The 22859-nt window shown below is 36.2% G+C and overlaps 1 protein-coding gene across 6 annotated transcripts in view; it reads right to left on the bottom strand.

The window, feature by feature from the left end:
- The window catches only part of GFM2 (GTP dependent ribosome recycling factor mitochondrial 2), a 63410-nt gene that overhangs the window by 19956 nt on the left and 20595 nt on the right, over window positions 1-22859 (bottom strand). For 5 of the 6 annotated variants that reach the window (XR_011471179.1, XR_011471180.1, XR_011471177.1 and 2 more), the window contains 10 exons: window positions 19893-19973; window positions 18265-18413; window positions 16816-16956; window positions 16633-16732; window positions 15070-15259; window positions 12712-12788; window positions 9386-9524; window positions 4226-4405; window positions 1838-1953; window positions 342-524 (listed from right to left, as the gene is read on the bottom strand). Coding sequence is in view for 2 of the 6 variants with exons in the window: in XM_070412185.1 (XP_070268286.1) it covers window positions 342-524; window positions 1838-1953; window positions 4226-4405; window positions 9386-9524; window positions 12712-12788; window positions 15070-15259; window positions 16633-16732; window positions 16816-16956; window positions 18265-18413; window positions 19893-19973 (1356 nt within the window). In the remaining 4 variants the exon portion in view is untranslated. Of the gene's footprint in view, window positions 1-341; window positions 525-1837; window positions 1954-4225; window positions 4406-9385; window positions 9525-12711; window positions 12789-15069; window positions 15260-16632; window positions 16733-16815; window positions 16957-18264; window positions 18414-19892; window positions 19974-22859 lie in introns of those variants that run through there. The other variant, XM_070412186.1, reaches the window with a different exon arrangement.

Here is a 22859-nt window from a genome sequence, read left to right on the forward strand (position 1 = left end):
TGTTCTGGAGCAGAGAGGCTGGTGGTAGGAGAATGACACTTGCCTAAAAACTGGCAATTGAAGAAACAGGCTAAGAACTTGGAAGGGACAAAATGGTAGGCTGGTGCCATGTTTTGGTTCAACACACATCTACCACCATGGAGGACTGGAAAGGACCCCCATGCTGCTTGAACTCCTACAATTTAAATTCAAAGTCCTAATAGTTCCCGGTGGCTGAAACGGGACATGCATCTTCTACCTCAAAGCCCTGATGCTTCTTTCAGATGTCGCTGATTCTCTTTTTGCTCAGCCTATCTGTCCCTATATTAAGAACATGTACTTTTCAGCGACACGGTACCTACCATGGTCTCTGCTAAGGGAACAAACCCAACAACAACTCTGTTGTCCTGACGAGTCTGGATCTCCTGGATGCTCCCTCTTCTCTGTGCCAGATCTGCCAGGACGGCGCTGAGGTGATCTCTAGTCACAGTGACCTCCAGGTTCATCAAGGGCTCCAAAATTTGCTTATCAGCGGTCTTCAGAGCCTAAAAATGTTAAAGAATGCCAATCCATTTCTAAATTGGAAGTCAAATTTCTGTTTAAAAGTTTCCTTAGCTCAGCCAGGTGTGGCTCAGTGGTTGGGCGTAGACCCAGGAACTAAGGGGTCACTGGTTTGATTCCCAGTTCGGGCATATACCCAGATTGCAGACTTTGTCCCCAGTAGGGAATGTGCAGGAGGCAGCTAATCCATAATTCTCTCTCACATTGATGTTTCTTTGTCTCTCTCCCTCCCTTCCATTCTCTCAAAATCAATGGGAAAATGTCCTCACGTGGGGGTTAACAACCACAAAGTCTGAATTTTAACTTCTACCGTAGAGATAAGTTCAGCTGTCTTAAGTCAGGAGCTTGGGGTTAATTTTACAATTATGGATTCAAGTAAGTTAATTTTATAATTATGGATTCAAATAAGACTATAGAAAACCAGGTCTCAGTGTAAAATATTAGATGGTTATAAAAGCAAGTATTTTAATGCAAAATCAGTCACATACGAGGCCAAAGCATTCCCACACTGAGGAATGCATGGAACCGTTTCTTGGCATATCAGGACCCTTGGGGTTAATCCAGCCCCAGTAGGTATTGGGTAACCATGCCAAGATGACCAGATTGCTTGATGCTTTGAGAAGGAAAGATGCTTATCCTGAATCTATTATGCAGCAATTCTTTTTTTTTTTTAATATATTTTATTGATTTTTAACAGAGAGGAATGGAGATAGAGAGCTAGAAACATCGATGAGAGAGAAACATCGATCAGCTGCCCCCTGCACACCTCCCACTGGGGATGCACCCGCAACCCAGGTACATGCCCCTGACCGGAATCGAACCTGGGACCCTTCAGTCTGCAAGCCAATGCTCCATCCACTGAGCCAAACCGGTTTCGGCTATGCAGCAATTCTTGATTAAAGTAATCTTACTTGAATAAATAGGAACTCCAATATTAGAGCCTCAATGTCCTTTAGATTATAGTTCACCTTTGGCCAAGCTGACCCTGGAAATGTCTTCCACTCAAACCTACCATGCTTGTTTCTATCGTCTATGTGTCTGAGGTAGGGAAAGCAGAGCTGCCACTTAAGGAAACTTGACTATTTGTCAAAGCCAAGGGATATTTCATAGCTAACTATGTTAAACAGTGATTCCTTAGATCCTCTTGCAAATAAAACCCAGTGATTAAAAAAATAAAAAATTCTCCATGGTAAAAACTCTGACTACAAGGCTCAGGAAGCAAAGACTGCCCCGGATCAGAGTCCACTAGTGTCAGAAGAGTCACCTTAAAGCAAAAAGGATTAGGGTAGTTATATACCTTCTGTACACATCTTGAGACACAGGCAGAAATCATAGTTGAGGAGGTACCAGGATGAATCATCAGTGAATGTAAAGTAATTGCCACATCTTGAATTGGGGATCCAAGCAATGGTCCTAGGCAAGGGGGAACATTTGTATTAGGACTCAATATGCAGTGAGGAGTAGCTGAGAAATGTAAAAAAACAGGGAGAGGCCCTAACCGGTTTGTCTCAGTGGATATAGCGTCGGCCTGCAGACTTAAGGGTCCCAGGTTCGGTTCCGGTCGAGGGCATGTACCTTGGTTGCGGGCACATCTCCAGTGGGGAGTGTGCAGGAGGCAGCTGATCGATGTTTCTCTCTCATCGATGTTTCTAGCTCTCTAACCCTCTCCCTTCCTCTCTGTAAAAAATCAATAAAATATATTTTAAAAAAATAAACAAACAGGGAGAGGACGTCCAGTTTAGCACATAAAGAGCTTCCTTGGAAGTCACCACTCCCTAACAACAAGTAGAAGGAAACAGCCTGACAAATCAACAGCTCTTCTTGGATCTACAAAGTGGGAGGACAAAGGACAAACTCCTGCTCCTAAGAATGGAGCGAGGGCAAATGCAGAGGGTCAAGGCTTCCTGGAGCAAAGACTTACTAGAGAAAACGCCCTAGGAACCAGCACCAGGGTAAGAAAAACTGAGCTGTCATTGACAAATGACTGGAGGCTTGGTGTGGACAAGCTTGGGGGGAGCTGTCATGAAGGGGACACAATTCTGTGAGATCTACCTCCAGGAGCTCGAGCAGGTTCTCACAGTAACTATCAGAGAAAAGCCTCCTGGTGCTTCGTGGGGGAAGAAGAAAAATAATTGTGAAATACAGTTGACCCTTGAAAACGCAGGGAATTTAGGGGAACCGACCCCCAAGCAGACAAAAACGTGCGTGTAATTCTTGACTCCTTTAAAACTTAGAGTTGGCCCCTTCCCCTTTGTATCCATTGCTTTCGCATCCTTGGATTCCACCAACAAAACAGTACTTCAGGCCCTCATTGGGTAGCTCAGTTGGTTGGAGTGTTGTCCTATACACTGAAAGGTTGCAGGTTCAATTCCTGGTCAAGGCACATACCTAGGTTGTAGGTTCGATACTCGGTTGGGGCATGTGTGGGAGGCAACCAATCAATGTTTCTCTCACATCAATGTTTCTCTCTCTAAAATCAATTTAAAAAATCCTTGGGTGAGGATTGAAAAAACAACAGTACTTCAGACTTCAGAGCACTCTTTTCATTTCTAATTTATTGATTTTTGAGAGGGAGAGAAAAAGAGAGAGGGAGAGAAGAAAGGAGGAGGGAAAGAGAGAGAAACATCGAATTGTTGTTCCACTTATTGATGCATTCATTGGTTGACTCTCGTACTAATATGTGCCGATTGGGGATCAAACCTGACACCTTGGTGTAGCCAGATGATGCTCTGAACTGAGGTAACTGACAAGGGCCAGAGCACTCTGTTCCTAACAAGGCCTGCACTCAGGGGAACCTAGTTAACCAAGGCCTAACCTGCAAGGGTATCATCACCATCAGAGCCTGATGGGCGAAGTGCCCTATTCCAGTGCACTCTAGCCATCCTGTCCCACCCTAAGGGGAGTGAAAAAAAATCCCCTAAAAGATGGAGACCTAATCCTAGGACTAGAGAAGGCTGCCTGTCCCCACACCTCACTACATTACTACTAGTAAATGCCTGATTACAGCAGTTCCTTTTACCCAGTATACCATGACTGGCTATCAAGAAAAAAATTACAAGGTATATTAAAAGGCAAAAAGCACAATTTAAATAGAACAAGCATCAGAACCAGACACAGCAGGGATATTGGAATGATCAGACCTGGAATGTAAATCAACTACGATTAATGTGCTAAGGGCTCTGACAGATAAAGCTGACAGCATGTAAGAATGAATGGGCATGAAAGCAGAGATAGAGCGAAGTCCTGATTAAGAACCGAACAAATGCTGGAGCTCAAAAGCACCATCACAGAAATAGGGATGCCTCTGATGGGCTTACAAGTAGGCGGGACAGGCTGAGGAAACTAGTCTCCGAGTCAGCCCTAGCAGGTGGCTCAGTTCGTTAGAGAATCGTCCTGTACACCAGTTCGATCCCCAGTCGGGATGCATATGGGAGGCAACCAATCGATGCGTCTGTCTGTCTCTCTCCCCCCTATTTTTCTCTGAGTTATATATCAGCAGAAACCTCCAAAACTGAAAAAGCAAATTGAACATAAGACTAAAAAAACAGAACAGAATATCCAAGGACGATGGGATAATTATAAAAGGTGTAACATATACGTGATGGGAAGAGATACTGAAATAATAGGTAGTATTGGGAGTGACCGATTGTGATATTCATGCTTACTCTTATCTGAGGTACCTTACCTTGGAGGCATGCACTGTGAATTCCATTTTCAATGGCCTCTTGGGAGCCCTTCAAAATGTCTTCACTAATACTTGCAGCATACTCGGTAACTGGCACAACAGATGATGTTTCAGTTGGCTTTGCTTCCAGTTCAACAGTCACAAGGTGCCGTTTATCTCCTAAAGTTCTATCTAAGGTATCTGTAAACGAATATACAGAGATTTGTTCTGAAAAGGTGTCAAGGTGCCACAAGTGGGAAAACTGCAATCAACAAGTTCAAGCTCTCATGGAAGACAAAGTTTGAGAAAATACTAACAATAGCACTAAATGCAGTATGTCAAAGTACCCGTAAGTAGTTCTACCAGGAAAATATCTGCTTCTATGTTTATCAATGCTATAATCCTGCTCTGAATCACCAACTAATACTGTTTTAGTTAAGATACTCTGAAGGAGATGATCACACAAATTTTGACATGCAGATTATACTCAAACTTTTTGAAACATCTCTTATGTGACTGAAATTCTAATCACAAAAGTTTTACTGAAAAGTAAACATTCAGAGTGCAAAAAGTCATCTAATGAAAATTAAAAGGACATTAACCCTGATAAAACGTACACAATTAAATCTCATATATTCTTCTAATAATATTATATGTATTTAAAGTTTATGCTTCCCCCCAAACTAGTGAAATGTCTTTTTGTAAAACTGAAACTTTCAGAGATACTGAAAATAGTATCTCTCATTAGCTAACAACCAATAGCTGTCACCAACTGGCAGTATTTTACTAAAACAAAACTGCTATATTTATATGACTATGTAATGCAGTGATTCATGGTCCAAATTCAAAACAATTAATTATAGTCTACAATTCCTCTTCTTAATTCATTTTTTTTTTTTTTAATTCTCACCCAAGGGTATTTTTTCATTTATTTTTAGAGAGTGTGGAAGAAAGAGAAAGAGAGAAATTTTGTACAGGCCCTTGACTGGAACTGAACCTGGGAACCTTTGGTCTGCAGGCCAGTGCTCTATCCACTGAGCCAAATCGGCTAGGGCCATAATTCCTTTCTAAGCTAACTTTTATATTGTGAATTATTTTATACTTACAAATATGTGCATAAGCTGAAAATAAAATGAACATTCAAGAAACCTATAATTACTAAAGAGAACATTACCAGTAACCTAGAAACTTTCTGAAGCAATCACTATCATGACATCATATTTAATCATTACTATGATTTTTTTTGAGTTGTATTACATATGTATGTATCCCTAAACAATATAGTTTATTTCTGCTTCATTCTGAACTTTTTAGTTTATTGTTATGTATTCTGCAACTTGCTTTTTTTGGCTTCACATTAGTGGGTCATACAGGCTGATATCTGTTGATAGAGCCCATTATTTTTCATTGCTATATAATATTTCATTGTCTGACTATGGTACCATTTATCTACTGTCCACAAATATTTGAGTTATTTTTTCACTTACCATTTAAAAAAAAATATTATTACAGTGCTATTGTGAAGATTTTTATGTCTTTCCATGCACATGTATAAGCATTTCTCTAGGGATACCTAGGTGCAGAATTGCTGAATAGTATGATATGAAAATGGTCAACTTACAAGGTTGTCAAATTGTTTGCATGGTGGTTATATAATTTAGACTCCCATTAGAGTTTCCAAAGCATAATATCTCACCACTTTGCAGTCAGATTTTAATTCCTCCCAATTTTGTTGATATAAAATGGTGTCTCATATTCTTGTATAATCCTAATCATTACTGAGATTGAGAATCTTTTATTTAATATGTTCATGGGCCTTTTGGGTATCATCTTTTGTGAAATATCTGTTCAATATTTTTTGCTCACTTTTCTACTTTGTTGTCAGGTTTTTCTGATCTTTAGAATTTTTTTTTTTTTAATCTGCATGAATATTTTATTTTATTTTATTTTATTTTTTATTGCTTAAAGCATTACAAAGGGTATTACATATGTGTCCTTTTTTTCCCCCTGCCCTTGACAATACCCCGGCTTCCCCTACCCCCCAGTGTCTTATGTCCATTGGTTATGCTCATATGCATGCATACAAGTCCTTCGGTTGATCTCTTACCCCACTCCCTCCTGCCCCCCAATCCTCCCCGGCCTTCCCGCTGCAGTTTGACAATCTGTGTGAGGCAGCTCTGCCTCTGTATCTATTATTGTTTAAAAGTTTATAATGGTCTCTATTATCCATGAATGAGTGAGATCATGTGGTATTTTTCCTTCATTGACTGGCTTATTTCACTTAGCATAATGCTCTCCAGGTCCATCCATGCTACTGCAAATGGTAAGAGTTCCTTCTTTTTTACAGCAGCATAGTATTCCATCGTGTAGATGTACCACAGTTTTCTAATCCATTCATCTACTGATGGGCACTTAGGCTGTTTCCAGATCTTAGCTATGGTGAATTGTGCTGCTATGAACACCTGGGTGCATATATCCTTTCTGATTGGTGTTTCTGGTGATCTTTAGAAATTCTTTATACATTTTGGAAACTAATCTTTTATTAATTTATATGATGCAAATATCTTCCCTTAGCTTTCGGTATATCTTTTTGCTTTGTCATCTATTCTAATAAGCAAATTATTAATTTTAATAACATCAAATTTAGTAACCTTTACTTCACCATTTCAGTGTTTGATATTATGTAAGTCCAAACCTATCCTGGTTAGTAAAGTTATTCCCCTATATTTTCTTCCCAAAATTTGAAGGTTTGCCTATAATAAAGTTTATGGTTTTTAATTTTATTTTGGTATATATTAGCACTTATTTCCTTTATATTTTGTGCTCTGAGGGATATTTGGCAGCTCTTTTTTCATATTTAGGTTTTTACACTCATTTGGAATTGACTTTTGTGAATGGTATGAAGTAGGAATCTAATTACGTCTTTTTCCATATGGATAATTATCCCAGGGCATTACTGAATGGTCAGTCCATCCTTTCCCATTGAGCTGCAATATCACTCGGACATAAACCCAATGCTCACATTATGTATGAATCTGTTTCTAGGCTTTCTGATTTGTTCTACTGGTCGATTTATAGCTTGATTAGTATCATAAAGACTATGGCTTTATAATAAGTATTAATGTCGGATACACTTCTTTGGGTAGAATTGATAGCATCATGATATTTAGTCTCCTTGTCTATGAACAGTATGATTTTCCATTTTTTGGATGTACACAATGTCCATCTGCCCTTCATTATCAATAGTAATTTGATCATCCAGTCAAGGTGTGGTCCGATTGTGCAGCATCCAATTACTTTTTTTTTAACCTTGTAACTAATAAGCAATCTGTGGGTATGTATTTTAAAACCATGCAAATATGCTACTCAACCATGTACCCAACATTAAGCATTCACAATAGTTGCAAAATGACTATTTTCCTGCCTCCTTGACAACTAACAGCACTTGGCGTTCCAGTATAAGAAAGAACCCTCTCTTCTTCCCCACGTATTTGTTTATTATGATTAGAGATTCCTGAATTCCTACTTTTCCTCAGTGGTCTATAATTACTGTATTTAATTATTCTGGTATTCAAATTAACCCAGATTTGGCCAATGGAGCCTCTACAAGTTGGTTCCTGTGTCCTTATGACATGCCCTCATAATTTTTTGAGCATTTCCTTTCCTTCTTACACAAGATGATGTTCCATTGCCTGCTTATTTTTGATAATGTCTTGTTCCTTATCAATACTTTCCTTTCCCTTTTATTTCTTCAAAAAACAATATACTTATTTTATATTCTGCATCTGATAATTCCAATTTGAGAGGCCTTTGCTGGTCTAACGAATGTTTGTTGCTTCAATTGCCTTTTTTGCTCATTGTGCCTTTTCTCATGATTTTATGATTTTAAAACTTTTAAAACTGTGACTTCCTATTTGTTTTTCTGTGGAATTTTCTTTGAGGCCTGGGCTGAAGATACATTTATGTAGAGAAGCCCTTTGTTTGTTGTCACCAGGTTCCTGGGAATATTGCCAACCCATGAGAGCACTGTACACTAAATTCTTCTTGGTTTGGAGGTTTTCAGGTCATTCTGATTCTATAAATTTAGGCTGAAAGCCCCATCAGAAGCCTATGGTTACACATTCTTAGAAATTCTGCCCCTTGCCCCCAGAGCCAGTTAGACAAGTTTTCTTTTATGAAGGAGATTTTCCTTGTTAATTATTTCCAAGAGGATGTGGCCCTCATATCTAGTGGTGTTGGTGCTAACTTATTTTCCAAGGTTCCTGCTTCAGTTTCCTTTCAACCTTGGAAATTTCCACTAAGTTCTAACCAGCTCAGACATTAATTTTAAAGGTGTTATTTATATTTTCCCAGCATTTTTAGTTTTTCCAGGTATTAAGTTCAGAAACAGAAATACATGTGTCATTTGCTCCTTTATTCTATTCATTTAGTTTTTAAAGTTTTTGTGAAAAGTAACCATTTGTTCTTTTTAGAAATCACTGAGTGGCTAAAAGCACCTGGTATATTAAACATCTTTTCTGTATATTTTTTTAAACAAACCTGTTCATGTTTTCTCCTTAAGAAGAACAGCAATAATGTCATGTTCTTTTGCTTAAGGGAAACCAAATTAAAACTATGAATCATGAATTCTTACATTCTGGGACAGAAATATAAAAACTGCATTTTCATCAGTATAGGATTACCATATTTATTAAATAGTGAAAATTATTTTCCACTCACTTTATAGAGTAAAAATAACACATCAACTTCACTCCTCTATTTCCTCCTTTTTGAAGCTATGTGTTTCAGTTTTGGGTTTTGGGTGTGTGGTTACCATTAGGTTTATGAAAAAGAAAGCTTCATCTATACAGTAGTCCCTTTTCTTTGGAATGCATCTGATCCAACTACTCATTCTGGAAGTGAGGACTAGGATAAGCCACCAACTTCCATGGCTCATTCTATTCCATGACACTGAAAGTCACATCTGCTTGATGAGTCACGCATCCAGTAGATGTAATGAGTGATAATGGAATAGGGCTGTTTAAAATTTTAAAACCCTAAAAACAAACAAACAAGAAAGCACACATATAAAACCTGTCATACTAGTGACTATGAATCCTGCTTACAACTAAACAAGAGATTCAGAAGACAGATCCTGGAGAGAAAGAGATAAACAAAAACAGAAGATGTTTTATATTTTACCTGTAGCACGAACTGAATTTAGGATGGTCTCTCGGTATGCCACCTGAAGAGGCCCTAAATAGGTTTCCAGTCCATATTCCCTCTTGATTCGGTCATGAATAATATCAATATGTAACTCCCCCATTCCACATAAGACAGTCTTGTTAAAAAAAAAGAAGAAAAACAAACATCAAGAAAAAATGTTTACCACAAAATACTATATAAAGGTATATCAGTCTATGTTATTTTTCATTAATTACAAACTGAGTTTCTTTTGCAATTTTTTTTTTTTTGGCTCCTACATCAAAACACTGTTTTTAACTTTTCTGATTGGAACTATTAATTAAAAGTGAATTACTAGGCCATTCTCTTCCATTATATTACCATTCCATGATACTTATCAGCTGAGCAAGTGGCATCTAGTAAGGCCTACATTTCTCAACTATAGAGCTAAGCTCTGGCCAATGGGATCTGAGTGTAACTGATGTTGGCAACTTCTGGGCTGTGCTTTTAAGGAAAGAAAAAATTATCTTAAGGAAAAGGTAGGAAACTATCTTGAATGTGGATGAGGGCAACATCTTATAAAATGGGGAAATAACCTTTCTCCCAAACATCCCCAACCATCCCGGCCACCTTACAGCTTATTGGGCAGTCCAAACTTCCAGACTAGTTTTGGCCTTTATGTGACAGAAATTGACTTTTATTTTCTATGAACCAATGTTATTTTGAGCCCTTGCTAGAACAGCCAAATCTGTATCAAAAGCAATCAAGACATGCATTTTTTTTTAGCAACAATGGCTATTCCTAAAGAAGGTTCTTGTGTATGAGAAAGAGTATAGGGCAAGAAGTCCATGTTTGCTCCATTTTATTCATTTGCCATCTCTGTAGTGAAGAATTTACCCAAAGAGAGATCTGGCCGTTGCCCTCAGTGACTGAGAGATTATCTCTAGGTCAAGATACTACCTGATAGAAATATCTTTTCCTATTTGGGGGCTCTGTCTACCAGCTAGTGGGCAAACTACGGATCCGGCCCGTTTGAAATAAATAAAACAAACCAAAAAAAAGAGACCGTACCCTTTTATGTAATGATGTTTACTTTGAATTTATATTAGTTCACACAAACACTCCATCCATGCTTTTGTTCTGGCCCTCCGGTCCAGTTTAAGAACCCATTGTGGCCCTCAAGTCAAAAAGTTTGCCCACCCCTAAGCTGCTAGTCAAACAATGTGATTTACAGACAGTCCTCGGGTTACGTCGGACTCAACATACATCGTTTCATGGTTACATCGCCATCTCCCACTTATTTATAAAAAAATAAAAAAAAGTTCCGTCATCTCGACATATGTACATATATGCTTTATGATTTTTATTATTTACCACAAGTAAAGGTCAGGAATTGTCTTTCTTTTAATTTTTTTTTTTACTGTTTCACTTCATTACTGCTGTGTGCTCCATATAAATGACATAGGTGCTTATGTAGGTGGGTTCCGACTTACGGCAAAAATCGCATTACATCGAGCCGTAGAAACGAAACTCCGAAGTAACCTGAGGACCTACTGTATAATGCTGGTTTTGTAACAGCCATATCAGTTTCAACCTGGAGAGTAAAGGTACCAACCCAAACCTACAGGAGGTGCTGTAGGCTAAAGGTCAACACACAGGTAGTATGTGATTGAGCCAATCAGAAAGAATACATGCATCTCTATGTTCATAGCAACACAATTTACAATAGCTAAGATTTGGAAACAGTCCATCAGAAGATGAGTGGATTAAAAATCCACATAACAGAATACTAAAAAAGAAAGAACTTACTATTTGCAACATTATGGATGGACCTGGAGAATATTAAGCTAAGTGAAATAAGCCAGTCAGAGAAAGATAAGTATCACATGACCTCACTCATATGTGGAATCTAATGAACAACATAAACTGATGAAAAAAAAAAATAGATCCAGAGACATAGAATCATCGAACAGACTATCAAACTTCAGAGGGAAGGCAGGGGAGGGTGGGCGGATGGGAAGAGATCAACCAATGAACTTGTATGCATATATACATAACCCATGGACACAGACAATAAATAGAGTGGTGAAGGCCTAGGGTTGGGGGTGGGGGGCAGGCTGGGACAGGTCAATGGGGGAAAAAGGGGACTTTAAACAATAAAGACTTTAAATAAATAAATGAATAAATAAATAAATAATAAAAGCTAATAGCTAATGTAAGAGAAAAAAAAAAGAACTGTCCCAGACTTTGCATCTCTTACTTTAGTTGATTCTAATTTGTATCCTTTTGCTGTAATAAAACTACAATGGTAAGGAACAACAACAAAAACGACAGTGTGTGATTGTTATACTCTAATGTAAAGTTAAAGAGGTAAATTATTTGGAAAAAAGCAAGTTGTAGAATAATACAAATAGAATGACTTGTTAAATAAATGTACATATATATTTAGAAAAAATATACTGTGCTTTATATAACAGAACAACAAACCAATGGATGTTTAAAAAAGTGTGAAAGGCTATACAGGTATTCATCAAGTTTTTAATGGTTACCTGTGCAGAATAGGATTGAGAGACAGGAAAACTTTAATTCTTTAACCTGTATACAGTGGGGCCTTGACTTACGAGTTTAATTCGATCCGAGACCGAGCTCGTTAAGGAGCTTGTTAACTCAAATTACTCTATCAACTCAATGCAAAAAATCGGCCGAGAGACAGCTGGTATCTCAAAAAACTCGTAAGTCAAGGCCCCACTGTATTTGTGTGTCATTTGATATTTTTAAAACATATGTATCGGCATTTTTTATCTTTTTAAGCAACTTTTTCTAAAATCTTATGTAAACTTTACCTTGCCCACCTAAAAAGATACAGAATAAACATCTGTTCTTCTCCAGATACAGCCCAATTCTGTACCTACTTTAGAACTCTATTTCCTCCCACATTGCTGGGTTGAAATATATCACTTCTCACCCATCTGTGTCATTATCATTAAGAGACCCTTTGAACCCTCCCTTTAGTTTGCTGCTTCTATAAGCCTTAGTATAAGAGATTCAAGGCTTTGTCTTGGGGTTGAACCTCATTTGAAAATTTCACAAAAGGCTCTCTTCTGGATGGTCTAAATGTTGCAAAGTAGTTTATATAAGTGAGGTATAATTATTTTAAGGAATTAAGGAGAACTTGTCTATTTAGATTGATAGTCAACATAATAATTACAAGTTTATTATTATGAAAACCAAAAAAGAAAGTTTCTTTTCAGGGGCATAGACCTATCAATGTTTCAGATATACTTACTTCAACACGCATGCTACATTATTGACAGATATCTGGGATTAAGAAACAATACGCCTACCTGTCCAGAGTCAGGATCAAGCCTCACTTTTAAACTGGGATCTTCACGTTGAAGGCATTTCAATGCATGATCCAAATCTGGTGGATAAAAATAACAACATGGTTGTATTTACATTTCATTTTTTAGATAATGAAATATCTAGTGAGGAAACATTTTAGTGAGGAAAACATATGAACAAGCAAACAAATTTTGAAAAAAGAAAATTTCCAACAGCCATACATGCTTTGTAGAGAGTAAAATAAGGTGGTAAGATAGAGATGGGAGGTTACTTGAGATTGGGTGATCTGGGAAGGCCTCTCCAGGATGATTTGGGTAAAGACATATAAAAAAAAAGGCAACCTTATTAAAAAATGGTGAAGAAAAAGAATTCCAGACAGAGGAAATGGCTGTGCAAGGAATAACCGGCTTTTGGAAAAACAACAAGGAGGCCAGTGTGTAGTGTGACACTGGTGGGCAGCTGGGGGCCATGGTGAAGAGTTTGGATTTGCAATAAGAAGCCAGCCACTGAAGGGTTTAAGTGGACAGTAGCATCATCTGATTATACTCTGCAAAGATCAATCAAAGAGCTGACAAAAAAAGCAAAATACCTTCAGAAAAATAGGCAATAATGAGAATCAGATAAAAGGAAGCTAAATTACATAATGAATAAAGACATGGTAATGTAATCATTCTATGATAACCACAGCCAAAGAGATGAAATAAGAACATATTATTTTCATTAAATACATGATCAAAAGTGATACTTTAATACAACCATTAAATGATACATATATCCTACTTCTTTATAGAAGATGTTAGAAGTTCTACAAAGTGTAGCTGAAGTAAAGAGCTGAGCAATGGATTCATGAACTACCTTATTCCACACATTTAAACTGTTATTCTGTTTTTATTTTTGTTTGGGTGAAAGACTAGGGTTCAGAACAAAGGAGGAAGATGCAAGAAATGAGGCCAGGCAAGAAAGATTACAAGTAACCTCCACTCTATTCTGCTGCTGCCAACCTAAAAGATTGCGTTTACCAGACTCCTTTGCAACTGGGTAGCCATATATCTAAGTGATGGCCAATGACATATAGGAAATCTTAAAAGGGCCCTAGCCAGTTTGGCGCAATGGATAGAGCATCGGCCTGTGGACTGAAGCTTCAGGTCCCGGATCGATGCAGGTCAAGGACACATGCCCGGGTTGCGGGCTCGATCCCCAGTAGGGAACACGCTGGAGGCAGCTCATCCATGATTCTCTCTCATCATGGATGTTTCTTCCTCTCTGTGTGAAATCAATAAAAATATACTTAAAAAAAAGAGAAAGAAATCTTAAAAGAGAAAGGGGCACATCTTCTTCCTCCCCATTCCTCCTTTCTGCTGCCGGGAACTCCATGGTGCCCAAGGCTCCAGCAGACATCCTGAGATGACTAAGGACAGGAGTGATGCACTCAGACAGCCAAGACAAAAGATTGGAGGCTGGGTGCCCACTGTGGACTCTAAGCCTGAGGCTACCAACTCAAGGTATATTTCACAACAGAGAGAAACAAACTTTTGTCATTAAAGCAACTGTTATTTGGGGATTTTCTGCTATATTTAACCAAATCTAATTGAAAGTGACATAACTGGAATAATGAGCTAGATATATCATACCAAAGAGTTTGGGTTTCTGCTTTAAGTAATGAAAAGCCACTGAAGAATTCTGAGCAAATATGCTAAAAAACAAAGTATATAACGATCAGAAAGGTCAATCGACATTAACAAAGTATATAAATATCTTCACTGAGTTTCAAAGGTTGATCAAGAAAAAGTAGCATTTTATAAATGGTGTTGAGAAACTGAGCCAGTTATGAATTGGCTCCTAATTTAATACACGGGAAGGGCAGTCCTGAGGTCAATTACTTAGAGTCCCATAGGTAGCACTATAAGAACAAGACTAGCCCTAACCGGTTTGGCTCAGTGGATAGAGCGTCAGCCTGTGGACTCAAGGGTCCCAGGTTCTATTCCGGTCAAGGGCATGTGCCTTGGTTGCGGGCACATCCCCAGTAGGGAGTGTGCAGGAGGCAGCTGATGGATGTTTCTCTCTCATTGATGTTTCTAACTCTCTCTATCCCTCTCCCTTCCTCTCTGCAAAAAATCCATAAAATATATTTAAAAAAAAAAAAAAAAAGAACAAGACTAAGGACTAAGAATATGATATGAAAAAAAATGGCCAAGATATAAGAAAAGAAAAAATAGAAGGAGTTTGTAAAAATCAAAACATTTTAAATAAAAAGCTAGGCCAATCACAAGAAATACTTACCAATAAATGCTGATAAAATTAAACTATTTTATCTAAATTATCAGGGCATTCATTAATTAATACACCAACACTATTTGTACCTGGCTGCTTAGCTACCGAAGGGGGTTCTATGGTACAGAAGAAAACAGGTTCTGGAATCTCCACCCCAGCCAATAAAAGTTTCTCTGTTTCACTGTTGTGTCTCTGCTTCTTTTCTCCCTCCCTTTCAGCTCGACGAGTTGCAGCTAGTGCGCTGGACTTGGATGAGACAATGGTATCTCCAGTGGCCGTCTGCAAACAAAGAAGATGCCTTGGAATAAAACCAGCTGCAAGCAAGCACTCAGCTTCTACCAAGATTCACGAAATAAGAAAAAATTTAATGTGGCACTTTATTTTCATGAGTACTTAAAAGAGAGACAAATTCCTAAAACTCATTATAACTTTGCACAGGTAAATCTAATTTAACCTGTGTAAGAATTCTATCCAAAATACTGCTGTAATAAGTCTAACAATAACACAACACACCCACAATATATATCCAAAATTCATTTGACAAAACAAATGTACTTTCCTAAATTTTCAATCATATGTAGACAAGTGAGGTAGAAGTCCATTACTGTGTTTTACCACCAGTAAAAATTTATTTCTATTTTACAAAATCCTTTAGTTAATTCTTTATTAACTAAAGTATGCAATTAAACAGAATACCCTTGACCATGCAAAAGTGACAGTAGCTTCCTTGTAGACTTCAGTTATTTTTTAAAACTATAATTTTACTTTTAAACTTACCTATTAGGGAGTTTTGTGCCGGTTTTTGTCTCTGTAAAGATATTCCTACTGAACACTAGCCCAGATTTCTGTAACTCTCTCAAATACATACAAGTTCTGCCTTCAGATAGACAGAGAAGCCACTGTGATGCTAGAAGTCCAATTTCCGGACCATGGGAATTTTCTATAAAGGATTTTACATCTTGCAATTTCATAAAGAGTTTAAAATGTTAAAAGTAACAATGTTTTATCCTAAATGCCAAATATACCAAAGTTTCATGAGTAACTGTACTTGATTTAATACATATAAAAGTGAAATGTCCTTAGTTTTAACCCATCAAAAGCATATATAGACAGATCACATATTTTCATCCTATAAAAGTCATGGAGTGCCTAAATTCACTGGTCTAAGGACTAAGAACAGAGAAAAAGACAAAAATCCTTGCCCTCATGGAGACTTCATTGTCAAAATATCCTAAGTTAATACCTCATCGGTTATAAGGTTAGATGAAATTGTGTGCAGTGATCAAAATAAGAAAAAAATCCAATAGCAATAACAATGTTTATATAATCTTAAAATGTATGTATGCATACATGGATAGTATATTATTTTACTTGGATTTGAACTTTATATGAATACAATCCATACCGTTAATAGTTTGCTGCAATTTCCTTTCTTTCTATTAAATGTATAAGAGTCAACCATTTAATAACTATGCTACACAATATTCATTATTCCACTACTACTAATGGACATTTAGATTTATGGGGGTTTTGCTATTATAAAATACCTACTTTCAAAAATTTTTATTGCTGAGAATATTACAGATGTCTCCCCCTTTTCTCCCTATAGTCCCCCTCCACCCAATTCCTAGAGAAACCATTTCATCACTTACATGTTTAAGTCCAACAGTCAAAGCAATGTTACCAGCAGTCAGTGAAGGGATTTCTACATGTTGGTCAGCAAATGGCAAAAGCAGACGACTTATTCTCTCCCTGTAAAGCCATGATTTATATTAGTAGAAGTATTTTTAAAGAAACAAGTACAGTTTTAGAAAATAATCTAAGCTTCTACTTACGTGCAGTTCCCATTAATATTATGGACGGCCAACTGGGGTTTTATCGTGCCTGAGTAAATGCGCATGAACACCAGCGGTCCCCGCTGCTTGTCATGGAGAACTTTAAACGCCAGTGCACATAAGTCACCCTTATACCACTGCCTGTAAAAGTTAAGGAGACATTCCAAAAAGCCTTTAAAATACACTTCCAATATATTTATCCAGATCAGATCATAATCGCTGCACAAACTTAATCTTCATGTCCTCCAAAGAGCCTTCACATCTTCTAGTTTAGCTGCCCAGACTGACTAAACAATGTCACTACCCCACTTCCTCCACTGAATTAATTCCTCAAAACTAAAAACAATGGGGTCTCTTCCAAATATTACCTCAATTTGCAAATAATTCCATAACCAAGAGTTTCCTCCTCAAAAAAATATTCCGAGGAAAATCACAGCACTTTCTCAAAAAAACCTGCACAGAGTAAATAGGTAAGTACTTTCCAATTACTGTTTGTACACTCTCCTTCCATTTTTTCTCCAGTCACATAACCATATAAACATATACTGCAAATCTGAACTTGTTTATAAGCCAGCATTCTTACAGAATAATGTCCTTAAGTTGGTGTGCACTGATAGGATTTTGTGTACAAGTACATTTTTCTTAGGAAAAGCTCTCTATTTTCATTACTTTCAAAGGAGTCCATGGCTCAAAGTAGGTTAGACATTTCTATTACAGAAATTCTCCAATCTGATCCCTCCAGTTTTTAACTTTATTCAATAAATCCTTATATAGAAAGCTTACACTAGGCACTGTTCCACGTACTTTTTAAACATTAACTCATTTGATTCTTGTAACAATCCTCTGAGATAGGCCCTACTCTCTGCATTTCACAGATAAGAGGTTAAGCAACTTGGAAGAGGTGGAATTTAAATCCAGGTAGAACACAGTCCATGCTCACAATCACTTCGATGTAATGCCTCTCCAATTGAGAGATATGAAAAGTGGTTCATTTCCTAGTTAAACTTATTAAAGTCCAGTTTCACCTGCCATTTTACACAACACTCAGATTTTAGAGGATTTATTAGTAAGTACAAAGTTGTTAGTGGCAACAGGAGTCAAACAATGATCTTTCTTTATAACCACAAAGTATTTTGAGCTTTTGAAAAATGTCGAAATCTAGAATAGATATAAATATATTTATCAGACGTTCCCAGTATACTACCTTTAAACAAAAAAACAAAAAAAAAAACTAAGTTGGCAGGGCCAACATATGTTTACACAGCAATAAATCCACGTTCTTAGCTCCATCTATAAACACAGCAGATTACAAGAAATAACAAATGTCCCTTCCAAGTGAAAATTATTATAACACTATATTATATGATTTACAGTGATATTTTTCACCAATGTTATTAAAAAGTGGTGATTCGAGGCTATAGATTTTAATCTATATACCTGCATACTTACAGAAATTCATAGTTGCGCTCTTCAGGTGAAGGCAAGTACATAGTAATAGCATCTAACAAGGGCTGGACCCCTTTGTTTTTCAGGGCACTTCCACAAAGCACAGGTACTGCTGTCTGAGCAAGTGTTACTCTGTGTATTGCAGTCTGTAGCTAGAAAGCAAAGGTATAAATAAGTATTTGGCACATATATGCAGTATACTTGTCTCAACCAAAATAGTTCAGAATTAGATGTTTTCCCTAACCAACCACCTAAAACATACGTCCATCATTCTTTATGGCCTTATTCTTTGTTTTTCTTTATAATATTGATTACTATCTGGTATATTAGATACATATTTATTAGTTTATTGTCCATCTCCCCTTCTATTAAATGTAAAATTTATAAGAATTATAGTAAGGTTCAATGAAAACACTGCTAAATCCCAGAAACTAGAAAGTGCTTAAAACAAAGTAGGTATTTAAAAATATTTATTGAATAGATGAGTTCATATATTTGTGATTTTACCTTGATAATCTAATAAGCTGGTAAGAAATTAAAAATATAAACATGAGTAACTATTTTTTCAAATGACATAGATCCATATTAAATAAAATCCAAAAAGAAAATGAGAAATCAAAGTAGAAAGAAATTTTTGAAAGACCTCAAAAACCAAGAAAAACTTGGGTGTACCTGCAAGCTACTGATAAGAGAAATGGTGGGTCAATTCTACTTTAGACTGTAAACTCTTTGAAAACAGAAGTCATGTTATGTGACTGTAGGGCAAAATAACACACTTAAGCACTCAAATACTAACCAATAAAATACTGTCAAAATTATGGCATTTCATTCAAAAGAAAAATTTTTTTTCTACCTCAAGTAATTTCAAATGGCTCAAAATTAATCTATAGATCTTGTGTTTTTCTCTCATTCTTTTTGGGGACAATAACTAAGTGAATTTGCTGGGCTCATCTTGGATCCCACTATACATATTACCACTTAAAAACACTTTCTTTAGTAACTCTTATGTTTCATCAAGGAAAATAAAGAGTAAGTTTGCCAAATTAATGGGGGAAGAGTCCTGGCAGGAAAAAAAACAACAACACAGAAAAACAGGAATGCCTTAAAGAAGTCTGTAATAATCAAATTATTATCTATACTTTACTTGCCTCGTCTCTGGTTTAATGTTTTTCAAAACAAAACAAAACAAAAAAAAGACCTTTAATGAGTTTCCACTAAAAATTAAAGGAGATTCAGAAAAAATATTCCAATTAAAATGATTATTGTAGATTGAAAAACCAGGAAATTTTAAATAAAAAATTTCAACCTCTGATTTCCCTAAAAATACTTAGAGAAATGGTTACAGTGAAGAGAAAAGGTTGAGAATGAACAATTAACTTCTCCTAATTCAATACAAGTAAAAAAGATTCCACTTCTAATTTTGTAAAATATAACCAAAAATAGTTAATCACACCATTATTAAGTAGCTGTATTTGTAGTGGCTTTATCTCAATGTTCTTCTAATTTTTGTTTAAGTCAGCATAGTTTCCAATGCTATGCAAAGTTAGAAAAACAAAAACAACACAAACACAAAAAGCAAAGTACATCCAATTAATAAAACTTGGTCAAAGTAAATAAATAATAAAATTTACCTTTTCAGCTGGGAGCAAATCAAAATTTTCACTAAATTCTCCTAAAACCAAGTCAGCAAATGCATCATCCAAATCTGCAATCTATAAAGAAAGGCTTTAGTTCTATAACTTGTATTTGTTGTCCAACTATTAATTTAAGCCAAATACTCTAAATATACATTATCCAAATATTTCAAGACAGCTCCATGATCTAATTTATCCAGGCCAAGGACGTCTTCCTATCTTCTAAAAGAGAGTTTTTTTTCAAAGGAAAGGAGACTGAAAATTGAAGACATGCTATTATGAGTTTTCTAAATTCATGGGAAGCCTGAGCCAGATTAAGCATAACATTAAACTGCTATCTACTCAGTGTTCAAAAGAAAATGCACAATTAATAGTCAATGATAACATATACAATGGATTGCTGTTTTTAGCTAAATTTGGGGGTGTTAGTTCACAACAAAGTTTTATTTGGTACTCCTCTAATATTCTGAATGTTCATAAGATCTTCTGAGAAAGTCACACTAAAAGAACTAATCTTATTGTAACTAATCCTCCACTGAGGAAATACATTTAAATTGGGATAGTAGACATAATTTCAATAATAAAAATGCATTTTTCTAATTCATGTCCTTTTCATAATCATTTGCATTATAAAATAGAATTTAGCTGACAATAAAATTAATAAAAGTTTCAAAAAATTATAATAATATAAAGGAATAAAACTTGCAAATTTGAGGAGAAAGCAGCCTTTAATAGCCAACTACTGTAAAAATGTAGCAAACTACTAGAGCTATCTCATATAAATGGAATCATACAGTATTTATCCTTCTGTGATTGGCTTATTTCAAATAGCAAGTTTAATGTCCTCAAGGTTCATTAATAATGTATCATGTCAGAATTTCCTTCCATTATAACACTGACTGCTATCCTGTTGTGTGTATATACCACATTTTACTTATCCATCCATCTGTTGATAAATACCTTCCACCTTTTGGCCGTTATAAATAACGCTGCTATGAACAAGGATGTACAAATATCTCTTTGAAACCCTGCTTTCAATTCTTTCGGATATAAACCCAGAAGTGGAATTGCTAGATCATATGTTAATTCTATTTTCAATTTTCTGAGGAACCACTATACTGTTTTGCACAATGGCTGGACCATTTTCATTCCCACCAGCAATGCCTGGGGTTACAACTTTTCCACATCCTTACAAGTTATTTTGTTTTTTGATAGAAGCCATCCTAACAGGTGTGATGTGGTGTTATCTCTAATTCTACACATATGTATGCATTCCTTACAATTAGCTCTTTATTACCTACTGATAGAAAATTTGAGTCTTTAATGTCCTAGGAGCATATGCAAGTTTATGTTGGTATCTCAATTAGATTATAAAATCCTCCTTAGGTTTATCCTGATAGCCCTCTTATATAAAACAAAATAAAACCTCAAAGGAGAACCAATTATGTACCCAATTATTGATTAATAAATGTCAATTCCACTTTTACCCTTTTTATGTGCCACCCCCCCCCCCGCCCAAATTAGAGAAGCAGTATGAGCTCTAGCTTTTAACAGATTTGGGTTCAGATCCCAGCTCTGCTATTTATTAGCTATATGACAACTTATTTTACCATCGTAAGCCTCTGTTTACTCATCTGTAAAATGGGGATAATATACGCTGTTCTGAGGATTAAATAATATATGTAAAGCACTTAAGTTAGATCATGAGTCTTCAATAAATATTATCCAATAATAAAATTAACAATGACCATTATCATGTTCATATTAAAGTTGAAAATTACTATATAATGGAAAGAATTACTTCAAAAATAACTTCATACAAAAGATGAATGAAAATAATTAATTATAATTTTGACCAGTTTAATTTAAAAGAAAATCAAGGAGTTCAGACTCAAATGTTCTTCTTTACCATAAAATTCAGGGAGTTTATTTAAGATATGTTTTACTTATTGTTTTTTAAACTAACAATATCATATAAATATTACAAATAATAACATTACTATTTTCTTTTAAATTTTAAGGGTGACATGAGGTCTAAAATTATATATCAACTATAAAATTCATGGTTTTAAAATTTTCTAAATAATTTGACATCTGGTCAAGTAAAAGACGGATATACCTTTTGACCTGGCAATTCCACTCCTAGGTTTCACTCTAAACAAATTCTTACATATGTGCACAGGACATACATACAAAAATGTTCATAGCAACACTGTTTGTAACAGCAAAAAAAAAGGTAACAACCTCAAAGCTTATCCACAGGAAAACAGATAATAAATTATGGTATAATCATATATTGGCACACTATATAAGACTGAAAATGAGTAAAGTATAATCACATGTAACAACATGGAAGTATCTCCAACACAATGTTGAACAATGTAATCAAATACAAAAAGTATCATTCCATTTTTTTTTTTTTAATTGATTTTTTACAGAGAGGAAGGGAGAGAGATAGAGAGTTAGAAACATCGATGAGAGAGAAACATCGATCAGCCGCCTCCTGCACATCTCCCACTGGGGATGTGCCCGCAACCCAGGCACATGCCCTTGACCGGAATCGAACCTGTGACCTTTCAGTCCGCAGGCCGACGCTCCATCCACTGAGCCAAACCGGTCTCGGCAGTATCATTCCATTTATATAAAGTTCAAAACCACGAAAAACTATGTTCTTCTGTTTTATATTTTTATTGACTTTAGAGAGGAAGGGAGAGGGATAGAGATAAAAGCATCAATGATGAGAGAAAATCATTGATTGGCTGCCTCCTGCACACTCCCTACTTGGGGATGGAGCCCACACCCAGGCATGTGCCCTGACTGGGAATCCAACCGTGACCTCCTGATCATAGTTCAACACTCAACCACTAAGCTACCCCAGCTTTAAGGATGCATACATTTGTGGTAAACCATTAAAAAAAAAAAGCAAATGAAAGATAAACTCTATAATCAATACAGTGGTTGGGA

Source organism: Myotis yumanensis, unplaced genomic scaffold (genome assembly GCF_028538775.1).
Source record: "Myotis yumanensis isolate MYYU_CA2020_CCGP unplaced genomic scaffold, mMyoYum1.0.hap1 SCAF_4, whole genome shotgun sequence".
Taxonomy (NCBI): domain Eukaryota; kingdom Metazoa; phylum Chordata; class Mammalia; order Chiroptera; family Vespertilionidae; genus Myotis; species Myotis yumanensis.